This window comes from Panthera leo, chromosome A3 (genome assembly GCF_018350215.1).
Source record: "Panthera leo isolate Ple1 chromosome A3, P.leo_Ple1_pat1.1, whole genome shotgun sequence".
NCBI classification, from domain to species: Eukaryota; Metazoa; Chordata; class Mammalia; order Carnivora; family Felidae; genus Panthera; species Panthera leo.
Window position 1 is genome coordinate 48982501 of NC_056681.1, and position 16749 is coordinate 48999249.

Consider the following 16749-nt stretch of genomic DNA (forward strand, 5'->3'; position numbering starts at 1 on the left):
ATAGCAATCCAGGCCTGCCTAAAGAAGGAAAGATCTCAGATACACAACCTAATCTTACACCTTAAGGAGGCTGAAAAATAACAAATAAAATCCGAAACCAGCAGAAGACAGGAAATAATAAAGATTAGAACATAAATGAATGCTATCAAAACAACAACAACAACAACAACAACAACAAAAACAGTGGAACAGATTAATGAAACCAGAAGCTGGTTCTTTGAAAGAATTGACAAAATTGATAAACCACTAGCCAGTTTGATCAAAAAGAAAAAGGAAAGGACCCAAATAAATAAAATCAAGAATGAAAGAGGAGAGATCACAACGAACACAGCTGAAATAAAACAATAATAAGAGAATATTATGAACAATTATATGCCAATAAAATAGGCAAACTGGAAGAAATGGAAAAATTCCTAGAAACATATACACTACCAAAACAGAAACAGGAAGAAATAGAAAATTTGAACAGACCCATAACCAGTAAGGAAATTGAACTAGTAATCAAAAATCTGCCAAAAAACAAGAGTCCAGGGCCAGATGGTTTTCCAGGGGAATTCTACCAAGCATTTAAGGAAGAGTTAACACCTATTCTCTTGAAACTCTTCCAAAAAATAGAAATGGAAGGAAAACTTCCAAACTCTTTCTATGTAGCCAGCATTATCTTGATTCGAAAACCAGACAAAGACCCACTACAAAGGAGAACTATAGACCAATTTCCTTGATGAACATTGATGCAAAAATCCTCAACAAGGTATTAGCCAACCAGATCCAACAATACATTAAAAAATTATTCACCACAACCAAGTGGGATTTATACCTGGGATGCAGGACTGGTTCAATATCCACAAAACAATTAACGTGATTCCTCACATCAATAAAAGAAAGGACAAGAACCATATGATCCTCTCAATAGATGCAGAGAAAGCATTTGACAAAATACAGCATCCTTTCTTGATAAAAACGCTCAAGAAAGTAGGGATGGAAGGAGCATACCTTGAGATCATAAAAGTCATATATGAATGCCCCAATGTTAATATCATCCTCAATGGGGAAAAACTGAGAGCTTTCCCCCTAAGGTCAGGAATAAGACAGGGGTGTCCACTATCGCCACTGTTATTCAACGTAGTATTGGAAGTCTTAGCCTCTGCAATCAGACAACACAAAGAAATAAAAGGCATCCAAATCAGCCAGGAGGAGGTCAAACTTTCACTCTTCGCAGATGACATGATACTCTATATGGAAACCCAAAAGATTCCACCAAAACAAACTGCTAGAATTGATTCATTAATTCAGCAAAATTGCCATATATAAAATCAATGCACAGAAATCGGTTGCGTTCCTATACACCAACGATGAAGTGACAGAAAGAGAATTCAAGGAATTGATCCCATTTACAGTTGCACAAAAAAGCATAAAATACCTAGGAATAAATCTAACCAAAGAGATGAAAAATTTGTACGCTGAAAACTATAGAAACCTTATGAAAGAAATTGAAGAAGACAAAAAAAAAAAAAAAATGGAAGAAAGATTCCATGCTCCTGGATAGGAAGAACAAATATTGTTAAAATGTAGATACTTTCCAAGGCAATCTACATATTGAATGCAATCCCTATCAAAATAACTCCAGCATTCTTCACAGAGCTAGAACAAATAATCCTAAAATTTGTATTGAATCAGAAAAGACCTCGAATAGCCAAAACGATCTTGAAAAAGAAAACCAAAGCAGGAGGCATCACAATTCCAGACATCAAGTTATACTACAAAGCTTTAATCTCTAAGACAGTATTGGTACTGGCACAAGAACAGACACTCAAATCAATGGACAGACTAGAGAACCCAGAAATGGACCCACAAACGTATGGCCAACTAATCTTTGATAAAGCAGGAAAGAATATCCAATGGAATAAAGACAGTCTCTTCAGCAAGTGGTGCTGGGAAAACTGGACAGCGACATGCAGAAGAATGAACCTGGACCACTTTCTTACACCATACACAAAAATAAACTCAAAATGGATGAAAGACATCAATGGAAGACAGGAAGCCATCAAAATCCTTGAGGAGAAAGCAGGCAAAAATCTCTTTGATCTTGGCCGCAGCAACTTCTTACTCAACACGTCTCCAGTGGCAAGGGAAACAAAAGCAAAAATGAACTACTGGGACCTCATCAAAATAAAAAGCTTCTGCACAGCGAAGGAAATAATCAGCAAAAGTAAAAGGCAACCGACAGAATGGGAGAAGATATTTGCAAATGACTTATTAGATAAAGGGTTAGTATCCAAAATCTATCAAGAACTTATCAAACTCAACACCCAAAACCAAATAATCCAGTGAAGAAATGGGCAAAAGACATGAATAGACTCTTCTCCAAAGAAGACATCCAGATGGCCAACTGACACATGAAAAAATGTTCAACATCACTTGTCATCAGGGAACTACAAACCAAAACCACAATGAGATACCACCTTACCCCTGTCAGAATGAGTAACATTAACAACTCAGGCAACAACAGATGTTGGTGAGGATGCAGAGAAAGAGGATCTCTTTTGCATTGTTGGTGGGAATGCAAGCTGGTGTAGCCACTCTGGAAAACAGTATGGAGGTTCCTCAAAAAACTAAAAATAGAACTATCCTATGACCCAGCAATTGCATTACTAGGCATTTATCCAAGGGATACAGGTGTGCTGTTTCGAAGGGACCCATGCACCCCCATATTTATAGCAGCACTATCAACAATAGCGAAAGTATGGAAAGCGCCCAAATGTCCATCGATGGATGAATGGATAAAGAAGATGTGGTATATACATACAATGGAGTATTACTCAGCAATCAAAAAGAATGAAATCTTGCCATTTGCAACTGTGTGGATGGAACTGGAGGGGATTATGCTAAGTGAAATTAGTCAGTAAGAAAGACAAATATCATATGGCTTCACTCGTATGAGGACTTTAAGAGTCAAAACAGATGAACGTAAGGGAAGGGAAACAAAAATAATATAAAAACAGGGGGGAGCAAAACAGAAGAGACTAATAAATATGGAGAACAAACTGAGGGTTATGGAAAGGGTGTTGGGAGGGGGGGTGGGCTAAATGAGTAAGGGGCACTAAGGAATTTACTCCTGAAATCATTGTTGCACTAAATGCTAACCAATTTGGATGTAAATTTAAAAAAATAAAAAATAAAACAAGTTAATAAAAAAAAGAAACTATGAAAAAGAAAAAAGAAAAAACAATCTGCCCATAAATGAACCCATTCAATTCAAACCCATGTTGTCAAGGCTCAACAGTAGTTTTCAATACAAACATAGGAGTGTGGAAGACAAGCCAAATTAGCTGCCATTTGCACTCGCCATAAATGTAAGATTCCCATGAAAAGCTGGTTCATTGTAGGTTAGGGACACTTTGAATTCCAAGTGTTGAAATAAAGTAGACCTCTAAGCTCTAGCTCCATACAGCTCCATACACATAAAATAAAATAAAATAAAATAAAATAAAATAAAATAAAATAAAATAAAATAAAATAAAATAAAATAAAATAAAATAAAGTAAAAGAAAATAAAAGAAAAGAAAAGAAAAGAAAACAAAACCCTTAAGAATATTTGATATATTAATTTGAATACTTTTTTAAAAGATAGTATATAATCCATTGTATAGTCAAGCCAACTGTGCAACTAGCCAAAACTTGCACTATATACAATAGAACAGCACCCCTCTGTTTTATGTGCAAAATAATCACTTGGCATGGTGTTAAAATGCAGATTATGATTCAGTAGTTCAAGGTGTACTGAAGATTCCACCTTCTAACAAACTTCCAGGTGGTGCTCATGTTTCCAGTTCTCAGCTAAGCATTATAGGTGTCAAACTGTGGACAGCACCTCAGAGACCTAAGCTGTGCATGCCTCAAGATGCTGTAATATCAGATTCACATTTGGGGCTTGTGCAGCTCAAGGTGAGCTGCCTCTTATAAGGGCAAGGGCTGGAGGAAGATATTGACATTAGCAGTTTTGATGTTTGCAGAAGAGGATGTAACAGCACCCATAACAGAAATTGTAGCACAGTGTCTGAGAACACACCAGAAAAGGGGAGATCCTTCGTCTGGGCAAGAGTCTGTGACTCCATTGAAGAGATGGGGTTTGAACACATGCAACCACATGTCTTTTGTAAGATACTTAATACATATTTGAGAAGAAGGAGCTCAGTTTGAGAAGTGAACTATACTTCAAGAAGGTTATCCTAAGCTTGGTGGTACATCTGGCCTTCACAAACCATACAAGGGGCCCAATTCTGAGATCAACCCAGTGACTTCTCTGTAGAAGAAGATTAGAGAAGCTGAGGGTTTGGACCACAAGTACCTCAATGAGCATATTATGCTGCCTTGGAAGAAGAACAGTCCCAAAGATGATGCTTATATATTGTGCCTCACATGTTGCAGGTACTCAAAAGATCTTGTCCAAATAGTTTCATGGTTTCAGTCTTAAGATGGTAAATGCCAGAGCTAAATCAGCAGAAGTGGCAGTGAGTTTTTTGACCTGTCTTAAATCTGACACAGTGTCACATATATAATACCCACCATCTGTCTGTGCTTATGCTGTAGTTTCACTAGTCATTTGTCAACTCTACTAAAATGTTATTTTCTACTTAGTCACAAAGGTATCCTCCCTATTTCTCGGTTGGTCTAAAATTTTGAATTCTTGTAGCTACCACCAAATAAAGCAGTTATAATATGAGAAAATTATGAAATCTCATAGAAAGCCACAGCTCTCAAAGTCCCAACACTCAAAGTGTTTTCATACATAATAGCTATTAACTTGCAAATAGGAAATGCCTGAGGAAATTTATTCTTTTTGTTGTTAGGAAAAACCTTAAGCGTTCATAAAATCTTGAGAAAAGGTGCAAGTGTTCTTAAATCATTATTATTATTTTTTTTACTTCTAGAAAAATTGCTCAAATACTTCTAAATTATTCTATTTAAAATTTTAAAATGTTTGTTTAATTTTTTATTTAACTGTAGTTGACATACCACATAGTTTCAGGTATATAACATAGTGATTCAATAAATCTATACATTTTTCAGGGCTCACCATGATGAGTGTAATCACCATCTGTCACCATATGTTACTACAATATTGACTATATTCTCTATGCTGTACTTTTCATCCCTGTGACTTATTTATTTTATAACTGGAAGTTTGTACCTCCTAATCCCCTTCACTTGTTTTGCCCATCTCCCCATCCTTCTTCCCCTCGGCAATACTCTCTGTATTTAGGAGTCTGTTGGGTTTTTGAGTGTGTCTGTTCTCTTGTTGTGTTTTTTTAGATCCCACATATAAGTAAAATAATATAGTATTTGTCTTTACCTGACTTATTTCACTTAGCATAATACCTTCTAGGTCCATCCATGTTGTCATAAATGGCAAGATCTCATTCTTTTTTATGGCTGAATAATATTCCATTATATACATATAATATATGTATATATACACATATATTCACCACATCTTCTTATCTATTCATCTATTCATCTATAAATGGATACTTGGATCGTCTCCATATCTTGGCTATTCTAATTAATGCTTCAATAAACATAGGGGTGTATATAACCATTTCAAATTAGCATTTTCATTTTTGTGGGGTAAATACCCAGTAGTGGAATTACTGGATCATATGGTATTTTTATTTTTAACTCTTTGAGGAACCTACATACTGTTTTCCACAGTGGCTGCAGCAGTTTACATTCCCACTCCAGTGCACAAGTGTTCCTTTTTCTCCACATCTTCACCAACACTTTATTTCTAGTCTTTTTTATACTAGTTATTCTGACTGGTGTGAGGTTATATGTCATCGTGGCTTTGATTTACATCTTCCTGATGATAAGTTATGTCCAGTATCTTTTCATATGTCTCTTGGCCATCTGTATGTCTTCTTTGGAAAAATGTCTATTTAGGTCCTCTGCCCATTTTTAAATCAGATTGTCTTTTGTTTTGTTTTATTCTTTGGCGTGAGTTGTATAAGTTCTTTGGATATTAACTTCTTATCAGATATATCATTTGTAAATATCGTCATCCATTCCATAGGTTGCCTTTTTGTTTGTTGATGGCTTCCTTTGCTGTTCAAGGATATTCATTATCTCCAAAACCTTAATCTTTGGTATCTTTCTTTCTTTTCCTCCTCCTCCTTCCTCTCCCTTTTTTTTTAAATATTCAAAACCCTAGAAAGGAACATGATCTAGCTAGAAACAATTTAGAAGCCTTCTTAATTGTATCCCAAATATGTAGATGTTTCTCTAAGTTGAGGGCTATTAAGGCAGGGGAATTTCTAGTTCAATTCCTGGGCCCATGTTGGAAGACCAGTAGGCATTTCTCATACATACATTAGAATGTACTTGAATATACATGTGAGTGTTTCCTCAGTTGGGGAATTTTGTCCATACATGGTACTAATAATGTGGGTTTTCCTGTCATTTATCTTCTAAATCTGTGTGGGACATTATTTTAAACCCTTTCTTCCTTGAGCATGTGTTTTCTGCTCGAATAAATAGCCATGGACCTGGGAAGAGTCAATCCCCATTACAGATTTACAGCCTTACTTTCCCTCTGGCCTGGCCCAATGCTAATGTGATTGGATTTACCCAAGGATTTCAAGCTGTCTGCCAGCAATCACAGGTTTCTCTAGAGCTACAGTGGTTCCAATTCCTGCAGTCTCCTTTATTTGGAAGCAAAGTCTTTATAGAGATGTGAGTAATCAATATCTGGCTTTCTCTGACTGGCTGCTCAGATAGAGCCTTTTTAAAATTGGTAGAATAGGTAGGACTAGAATATCATCTGACTCCCCAGTTTCTGTGCATATTGGCTGACTAGTACACGCTGAAACAGCGACGGTCCGGGTAATTAGCTTTTTGTCAGGTGTGATTTTCTTGTCTCATCTCTGTTTCCTCTGCCTTCAGGAGAAATGGGTCCCATGAGGCAAGTGTGACCCTGGAGTGCAGCCTGCCAGCCTTACACCCAGTTGAGGAGGGAGAGCACCATGGATGGCATAATTGAACAGAAGAGTGTGCTGGTGCACAGTAAAATCAGTGATGCTGGCAAGAGGAATGGCTTAATTAACACCAGAAACTTCATGGCTGAGAGCAGAGATGGCCTGGTGTCTGTTTACCCAGCACCACAGTACCAGAGCTGCCGGGTGGTGGGCAGTGCAGCACCAGCCACCCTGGACAGCAGCAGGAGTGAGCCAGTACAGCAGCTGCTGGATCCCAACACCCTTCCGCAGTCTGTGGAGTCCCATTTCCGTCCCAACATCATCCTCTACTCGGAGGGTGTGCTGCGCTCCTGGGGGGATGGCGTGGCTGCCGACTGTTGTGAGACCACCTTCATTGAGGACCGGTCGCCCACCAAAGAGAGCCTGGAGTACCCTGATGGGAAGTTCATTGACCTCTCGCCTGACGACATCAAAATCCACACACTGTCCTACGACGTGGAGGAGGAGGAGGAATTCCAGGAGCTGGAGGTCAGAGGATGTGTTTATCATAAGCCTTTGGGGATGGGGCATGGGGATTGGGTGGGGACCCATGAGCGCCTAGCAAAAGTTAGGGAATGAAACTTGTGTGTGAAAATGCAGAGAAACTGAAGCATCCTTAAATATACATTGAAGTTGGAGTAGAGAAAGTCTAGGTGACCAACACCCAGTGGGGGCTTCAGCAGGGATGCTGGCAGAGACAACACAAGGTAATGGCCATAAGACTGGAGCTACTGGTGGATTTAAAGATTGCCAGCACTGGAAATCAACTGGGTATTCCTGCTAATACCCCACACTCAGGAGAGAGGGGTTATTGGCAACAGTGATCAAGGTGAGAGGGAGGTTTATGGTCCTAGAGCCACATTAGGCTGAAAAGGCATGTGTAGGGAACAATTTGAGAAGTGTTTTTGCTGCCACATGTAGTTTCCTTAATTTGGCATTCTAGAGTTTTTTCTAAGGGAGGCTTGGTATAGCTAAAGCCTGCTGGAAGAAATAGTAGGAGTGCTAGCCTAAAGGGAAGATGAGTTGAGTTGTTTCAAGAGTCACTTCTTCAGGAGATTGGAGGGCAGGTAAGGGCATTTGGATTACATGCTCTGAAACATTCATTTTGGACATATTGTAACACAGCACAGCAGCCAAGCAGACCAGAAGCATCAGGCCTGGAAGTGCACTGAGAACCAGAAGCAGCTGGAGAGAGACGGTTTTAATCGGAAGGGAAATTCAGAAATGAGAAATGTCATGTAGCAATCCTTGTGTATAGAGCCCATGAAAACCAACTGTCAGGGAGTACAGAGAAGTCAAGTTGTGGGAGAGGCCATCAGAACGAACCTTCACACCCTCTGGTGGCACCTGTTAAGGGGAGGAGGAGGATATCATCTCTGGCCATTCTAAAGTTTTGAGAAAGCTGCAAGAAGTACTTTGGCTTGCATTCACAAGCCACTGTCAATTGTCCACTCTTTTCCAAGACCTGACGGTTTTGTTGAATGCAAACATATAGATGACACTTGAACTGCTCGAAGTTCAGGAAGCAGGTATACAAAAGTGCAGTTGCCACATAACACAGGAGTTATGATGGTAGAGTACCCAGTCTTCTCTGAGAGCATCCAAAGTAAGGGTGATGGGACTCCAAGCATAACGTGGCGGGTCAGCAGTCATTACAGAGGAAGCACTCCCTGCACTGCATCATGAGGTAAAGAACCAGACTCTAAGCAAGAGGGCTCGTGGGGAGTTAGCAAGAGAATTCTGGTCAAAGAGGACATCATGAGCAGATAAAGCACAGAAGTATCCAACCTAGGTCAGCAGGGGATAGTAACTGATTATACTTGTAAGACCTATGGATCATGGTGAAGTCGGGACACAGGACCAAAAGGAAAGTCCTGTAACTGAGGACTGTACCAGCCTTCCAAGGGAGGCTGGATTTTAGGTGAGGTCACAAACCCATATGCTTACAAGAAGGAAGGACATGTAATAACATCAAGAGAGAGCCCTAGGGAGGGGTGTGACCCGAGACTAGCCCTGGCCCACCCATCTACAGCTTCAGCCCTCCTCAGCTACCACCCCATAGACCATGCTGCTAGATACCTTGAAGGATGCTGTGGCCATGGAAACCACTGAGGAGTTTCAGGCAGGAGAGCTGGGGTCAGATTCAAGTTTTTGGAAGCTGCTATGGCTGCAGAGTGGGACAGTGGGACAGAATGGAGAGATGGAGGGGTGAGGGGAGGGACATGGGGCTAGGGCCAAACTGGATGCACAGAGCTTTTGGGAACTGTCATAAGACACAGTGAGGGAGAGAATCAGGATAGCAGTAGAACTGAAGAAATACTTAAAAAGTGAAGTGTGCCATTGTTTGGAGATGGTGCAAAGGAAGGGGCAGGCCTATCCTGTGCAGAGATGTCCTTAAGCCTCCAAGTGGCCAAGCTGGCTAGCAGAGGATTTTCAGCTTTGTTAAGAATATTTGGGAAATAAGCTCCAATATATAATATCCATTAGAATTTAAAATTTTGGGATTCTTGAATGTCTCTATCATTACTCTGTTACTTGTGTGGGCTTCATTCCTCCCTCCCTTTCCTTGTATCCATGCACTTAAAAGTCCATATCCTTGAATAACTACATTACATCAGTATCAGTGAAGATGAACAAGTGAATAATACATCTTCTTGGTCTTTAATCCACTTCTATTCTGTGGCTTCACAACAAACTACACTGAAGGGATCTTACTCCTTTTCCTTTAAGACTTGCATTGGCTTCAGATTGAGCTTGCAAATAAATACAACCATTATTTAAATGCAAGTGTTCTTTTCATAGTATGTCTTAATCCACATTTTTGTCAATCAATTACTGAATCCATTTTTTTGCAATAATTTTCACAAAGTGATCTCAGCCAGTAGATGTGGTTTTGGAACTTTGCAAAGGACCACAACCTACTTACAGTCAATATTTTAAATTAAATGTTAGGATATGGGTGGCTGGGGCAACAGGATTTTTTATCTGGTTAGTCTAAGACTTTGACAGGTAGTGCAGGCTTCTGGGGAGGTGAGCTCTGCCGCCCAGTTTGTTTCCCTGTCCTGACAACAGTAGAGGCAGCCCATCAGAAACAATTATTTTAATGATGCAGCAGCTGGAATCTTCAGTCATGATTATAGTGTCTACTGTGTACTAATATTTTTGTAGTCACCTTTGACTGTAGGGGTAAGGCAGAGCATGTTGGCATTTGTACCTTTGCCAGAAAGGGTCCACCCAAAGACATCAGTGGAACAAGTACTTTAAAAGCTGGGCTGTCTCTTACAAGACTTTCTGTTTGATATCCAGGGAACAAATCCAAACCAAGAGATGGATCTTCCCACAGGCTCTGAGGGGAAGGTATCAAGGCACAGTTATGGCAGTTGTCACTCCTTCATTGCTGTCTAGCATAGCCATAGAGTATTGTAGAGGATCATTCAAAGTGGCAGATTTGGTCCATTAGGAATTCTGTAAAAATAAGATATTCTCTCAGCAACATTCTTATGGTGTGGCCATTGCACTCTTTATTCATGAAAACAAACAAACAAACAAACAACTAGTGAGTGGTTAGAAGTGTCAGCATGCAAAGGCACCTGAGTGGCTCAGTCAGTTAAGTGTCCAACTTCAGCTCAGGTCATGATCTTGCAGTTCGTGAGTTAGAGCCCCCTCCTCTGGCTCTGTGCTGACAGCTCAGAGCCTGGAGCCTGCTTCAGATTCTGTGTCTCCCTATCTCTCTGTTCCTCCCCCACTTGCACGCTCGCTCTCTCTCTCAAAAATAAATAAAGATTTAAAAAAAGTGTCAGCATGCATGGAGCAACTGTTCTAAGGTTGATTGTTTTTCTATTCCATGAAATAATAAAGGGGCCTGTATCAGTTAGCATTTGCTGCATTACAAATACCCAAAAACTTAGTGGCTTAAAACAACTATTTATTTAGGTCATGATTCTCAGGGTCAGCAACTGGGATTGAGTCTCAGCTGGATGGTTCTTGCTCTGCTAGTCTTACCTGTGTCCCCTCACTGGTCTGTGGGTAGCTGCTGCTCAGCTACCCAGCTGTACTTGAGAATGCTGGCTGGCCATTAGCTGGGATGACAGAAGTGGCTGGACCACATGACTCTCATCCAGCAGGTCACTCCATCACATAGCAGTCATGATAGAGATTCCAAGAGCAGCAAGAGAGGGTGAGTCTCAATGTGCAAAGAATTTCCAAGTCTTTGCTTGTGTTAGGCATGTTGCTGTCTTATTGGCCAAAGAAAGACACGCAGCTAAGCCCAAAGTCAGTGTGGGAAGGACTTTTTAGGGTGGCAATATAGGAAAGTGCCAACAAATTGGTTGCCAATTATTGCAGTCTATAGTCTATCATAGAGAAAAAAGTTTCCTTTTTGACATATATATATTTTTAAGATCATCTAATTGAACAGAGTGACAACAGTCATGGTTATATTGTCACTTAAACAGAAAATACAATAGTTATTGATTTGGAGCTCATCCCAGAAGGCAGTACTACTTCAGATAAAACAACAACAAAAAAAATGACAATTTAACTTCTCAGGGAATTCTATAGCTTCACTTGGTCTATAGCAAATTGATACCATTTCCTGAAAATTGTACTTTTCAGAAAGCCATTGCCCTGGTAAAGATCAGGGGTTCTTGTCCTTGAAGTTTCTGTGTACAAGGAAACCTGCCTCTTACCTGCCCCCTTCTCACTCTACCTGGAGAGGTTTGCCCCTGACATTTATAATGGAGAGTCCCTGATCCAGAGAGGTTTGCTCACCTGACACACATTTCTACAAGAACATGTGAAGTTTTCAGTTAGTCTTTGAGGTCATACTTATGCGAATAGGTTCTGTAGCTAATTTCAAGAATCTTTATGTAAGGGCCTCAGAAATTGAGATTTGCTCTGCTCTACCCAAGAGGGAGTTGCTAGTCATGGTGAATTGTCAGGACTCCAAATCAGACAGGGAGATCTCAGGGGGGTTCTGAGGGGTTGCAGGAATGCAGAGGTGGCTGCTCATCTTTCGGTGTCATTGCACTCAGTGTAACCAGACAAGCCTCCCCGTGGGCACCCTCAGGGCACTCTGGGTGCATGATGCTGGGCCTGGTGCTCTACAGCTCCAGGGCCTCCTCCCTGGAGTTTGACCACTGCTTCATCTAGTGCCCAGACTGCAGTGAAACTACAGCTTTTAGGAACATCAATAGCAGGAAAACACTTCTCCTTTTCATACACTGACACTCAGAGACTTCAGGCACCAGTGATAAAGCAGTTGTATGAAATATAAAATTTGGGTTTAAAGCTATGAAATGAAGTAAGTGAAGTTCAGGGCTAGAGAAATGAAATGGGTTTAAAGCTATGAAAAGCTATGAAAAGCTATGGAATGAAGTAGGTGAAGTTCAGGGGGCTCCTAAGAGCCCCCTTGCTGTTAGAGATGCTTATCAAATGCTGAAAGGCCAATTATGACCCATTTATTTGTGATAATGCAACTCCTTCAGGATCCTAGAGCACATGGAACGTCATCACTTAGAAAGAGTGACCAAGGTGGGTGAGCCTTTTCTTTGCAGCGGGAAGGAAGGAGATGGCAGGCACCTACTGGTGGAGCATCTATGTCAGGCTCTTCATGCACCCTCTGCCATGTAACCCCACAGCAACACTGGGCCACAAGTGTTAATCCTGCCTCACCATAATGACACTGAAGCTTGGGTGGTGTCCAAAGTCACACAGTTGGATGTACCGGCAGCTCTTGGATCTGAGACATGCTGACTTCAGACTCCTGCCTCCTAATGGTGATGCTGTTCCTCCAACATTAGGAGGGGGAAAAGTTTGTGTTATAGTGAACTGCGGTTTCAGAATCCACAGGTAAAGTATGAAGAGGCAGAGCTGGGGCAGGCACAGACCACTCCCTCGCTGCCCTGAGCTGCAGCTGGGCCTCCCCAAGATCAGGAGTCTGCCCTCCCATTACACACTTGAAGCCTGTCAGGAGATTCAGGATTTCACAACTGCAGTTTAGCACTGATGTACTCCATTCATAAACATGAGCAAAGAGGGAGGACTCAACAAACACTTGAAGAAAGCTCAAAAGAGTGAATGAAACAGAAAAACAATAGAGAAATTGACCCAGAGGAAATAAATAATTCAGAAAATAATCGATAATATAGAAAATATTTTTAGTCTCCCCTAGAGAGGTTTGGGGTGGGCGATTTGAGGTTTGATTTTCTTTGTTTTCTCCATTGCCACTGGCTAGAACCTCAAATATGATGTTGAAGGGACATGGCAAGCAGGAGGCATCCTTGCCTTGCTCCTAATCCTGGGAAAGCACTCAGACTTTCCTGATGAAAGATAATGTTGTTCATGTTCTTAAGCAGGAGTAGGAAATTCCCTTCCATCACAACTTTGTTGAACAGTTTTTTTTTTTAAATAAGAAAATAGATGTTGCATTTCATCAAATGCATTTTCTCTATTTAGATGATCATGTGTAAATTTTTCTTTTGTCCTTTATTCTATTAATGTGATCTATTACATGAACTGATTTTCAGATATAAAAGTGTCCTTACTTTGGGGGATTAATCCCCCTTGGTCATGGTATATATTCCTCTTTAAAGATTGCTAGATTTGACTCACTAATAATTTGTTAAGAATTTTTATGTTTGTGTCCACGAGGGATATTGGTCTGTAGTTCCTTTCTTGTGATATTTCTTCCTGGTTTTGGTATCAGGGTAATACTGGCCTTATAGAATGAGTAAAGAAGTGTTCCCTCCTGTTTTCTGAAAGAATCTGCATAGTACTGGGGGGGTTTGTTTGTTAAATATTTGTTCAAAGTCATCAGTAAAGACATCTGGGCCTTGGCTATTCTTTGTGGGAAGAATTTTTATTACTGATCTGAAATCAGTATCAAATCAATAAGAAATAAGATGATTTCTTTATTGTTTTAAATCTATTATTTTAAAGAAAATCTTCAGATTTTCCTTTCTTCTTGATGCAGTTTTAGTAATTTGTGTCATTCTAGGAATTTGTCCATTTTATCCAAATTTTGTAATTTGCTGGCATAGAGTTGTTCATAATATTCCACTTAAATCTTTCTACTTTCTGTATGATTGGTGGTGTCGCCTCTTTTATGTATACTTTTGGTAATTCAAGGCTTTATGTTTCTTGCTTGGTCAGTCTAGCCAAAGGTTTATAAATTTTGTTGATCATTTCAAGTAGCTGACTTCTGGTTCCACGGATTGTTCTCTTGTTTTTTGGTTTTCCATTTCACTGATTTTCATTTAGATGTTTATGATACCCTTCTGTCTGTTTCCTTTGGGTTAAATTTGCTCTTCTTTAGTTTCTTTACATGGGAGCTTAGTTTCCATTTGAGATTTTTTCCCCTTTATGATATATATGTTTAAATTTATACTTTCTCTCAAATACTGTTTTAACTACAAATTTTTGATAGGTTGTGTTCATTTTTAATTGAGTTCAAAATATTTTCTAATATCGATTGTGCTTTCTTTTTTTTTTAACTTGTTTTATTATTTTTTTTTTTAAATTTACATCCCAATTAGTTAGCATATAGTACAACAATGATTTCAGGAGTAGATTCCTTAGTGCCCCTTACCCATTTAGCCCATCCCCCCCTCCCACAACCCCTCCCATAGCCCTCAGTTTGTTTTCCATATTTATGAGTCTCTTCTATTTTGTCCCCCTCCCTGTTTTTATATTATTTTTGTTTCCCTTCCCTTATGTTCATCTGTTTTGTCTCTTAAAGTCCTCATATGAGTGAAATCATATGATTTTTGTCTTTCTCTGACTAATTTCACTTAGCATAATCCATCCCCTCCAGTTCCATCCACACAGTTGCAAATGGCAAGATTTCATTCTTTTTGATTGCCAAGTAATACTCCACTGTGCTTTCTTAAAGTGGGTTATTTATAAAAGCATTTAATTTTTCAAATATTCAGAGATGTCCCAATTTTTTAAATTATTTACTCCTCAATTAATTTAATGTGGTTGAAAATGTAGTGTGTATAATTTCTCTCTTAAATTTATTGAAAATTGATATGAGGCATAGCATATAATGTGCTCTGGGAAATGTGCTATGCACACTTGTGAAAGAATGTATGTTTTGTCATTATGTGAAGTATCCTATAAATGTTTGTTAGGTCAAGTCGACTGATGATGCTATTCATGTCTTTTGTTTTTGCTGTTTACCCATTAATTTTGTCAGTTTTTGTTTTATGTATTTTGGGGCTCCATTGGTAGGTACATGCACATTGATGATAATGATGATGTTGATGATGATGATGATTACTATTATATCATGCTGAAGTATTGACCATTTTATCATCATAAAATGTTCCTTTTTATATCTAATAATATTTCTTGTCTTAAGTCTATTTTGTGTGACATTAATATGCCACTCCCATGTTTTTATTATTACGTTTTCCATGATACATCTTTTTCTATCTTTTTGCTTAGAATTTATTTTTATCTTAGAATTTAAAGTATGTCTCTTATAGAAAGCATGTAGTTAATCTCATTTCTTTTCTTTTCTTTTTTTTTTTTTGTTGTCTTACAGTCTTTCATTTGATTGGAATATTTAGTCCGTTTGTATTAAATGTAATTTTTATATGATTGGCTTTATGTCTGCCATTTTGATTTTTGTTTTCTATGTGTTTCTTGTTTTTGTTATTGTTGTTTTCTTTTTATCTTTTCTTGTGTTAGCCACCATGTCAGCCGGGGATGTGAGGAGAGCTTACCAAGTCCCTCTGTGATTATCTCATTTCCAGGAGCTCCCTTTTAAATTCCTGGGTTATTCTCCCATCTGCCACTTGACCCAACCAGGACTATAGCCATTGGTTGGGAGAGCTTCAGACTTTTCCCATTCATAGCTAGGAATGGATTTTCTACTCCCAATCAATTAAGCCCCTTTCAATAATAAAGCAAATGGTTTCCATGGCTAGGTCCACCCTAGCAGAAATACTGCATGGGCCAAGCTGGTGTGAAGCATGGTAACAACATCACAGATACTCACTTTTCTTACTCAAATTTCATCAGTTGTTGGTAAGTAAATACTTTTCAATATACTGACCTTTGGTCAGTGTATAAGGCTGTATAAGGCTGTGTTGATATTTTTTTCCAGTTATTTCTGGAAGACAAGATATGCCTACCTCCTGACACTATCATATAAGAAGTCTTGCCAAGATACTGCCTGAAGTCCTAGATGTGCATTTTCCAGCATCACTAGATTCAAACAAAGAATGTGTTCACATGTCCATAGATGGCTTATGGTTAAGAATTTTAATCAAATTAATTACTTCAAATAATATGACATATATTTGCTTATAGCATTAGAAAATCAAATTATCATTTTCCTCCCTTGGGATAGTCTATAAAGAATTATATTTAGATATTCCAGTTTCTTGTTTATCTACCTGTGGATCAGTCACACAAGGGAATAGTTTTAGTCCTTATAGTCATAGCCCATTTTGTGTTGCCCAAACTGCAGCAACCACCTTATTCTGTAAAGAGGCAATGTATGAGTAACTTTTATTCATCTAGAAATTAAATTTACTTTCATGAAATAAGTAATAGTTACCAGTAAGGGCATTCTAAATACAATTTCCAAAGAAAAATTCAAAAATATTTTGTGAAACATAAACATGATTGGCATAATAGTATGCCATTTATTGTTTTAATTTTCTGTATCAAGGCTAACTCTCATCTAAATGTGGAATTCAAGGCATGTTTCTTAAAAATCGATCTCTTA

At 38.9% G+C, this 16749-nt stretch overlaps 1 protein-coding gene across 1 annotated transcript in view; it reads left to right on the forward strand.

Moving 5' to 3' along the window:
* Positions 1-16749, forward strand: part of SYNDIG1 (synapse differentiation inducing 1) — a 121647-nt gene that overhangs the window by 14206 nt on the left and 90692 nt on the right. The window contains exon 2 of the mRNA XM_042931788.1: positions 6940-7499. Within this exon, the coding sequence (XP_042787722.1) occupies positions 7020-7499 (480 nt within the window). The 5' untranslated portion in view covers positions 6940-7019. The remainder of the gene's footprint in view (positions 1-6939; positions 7500-16749) is intronic.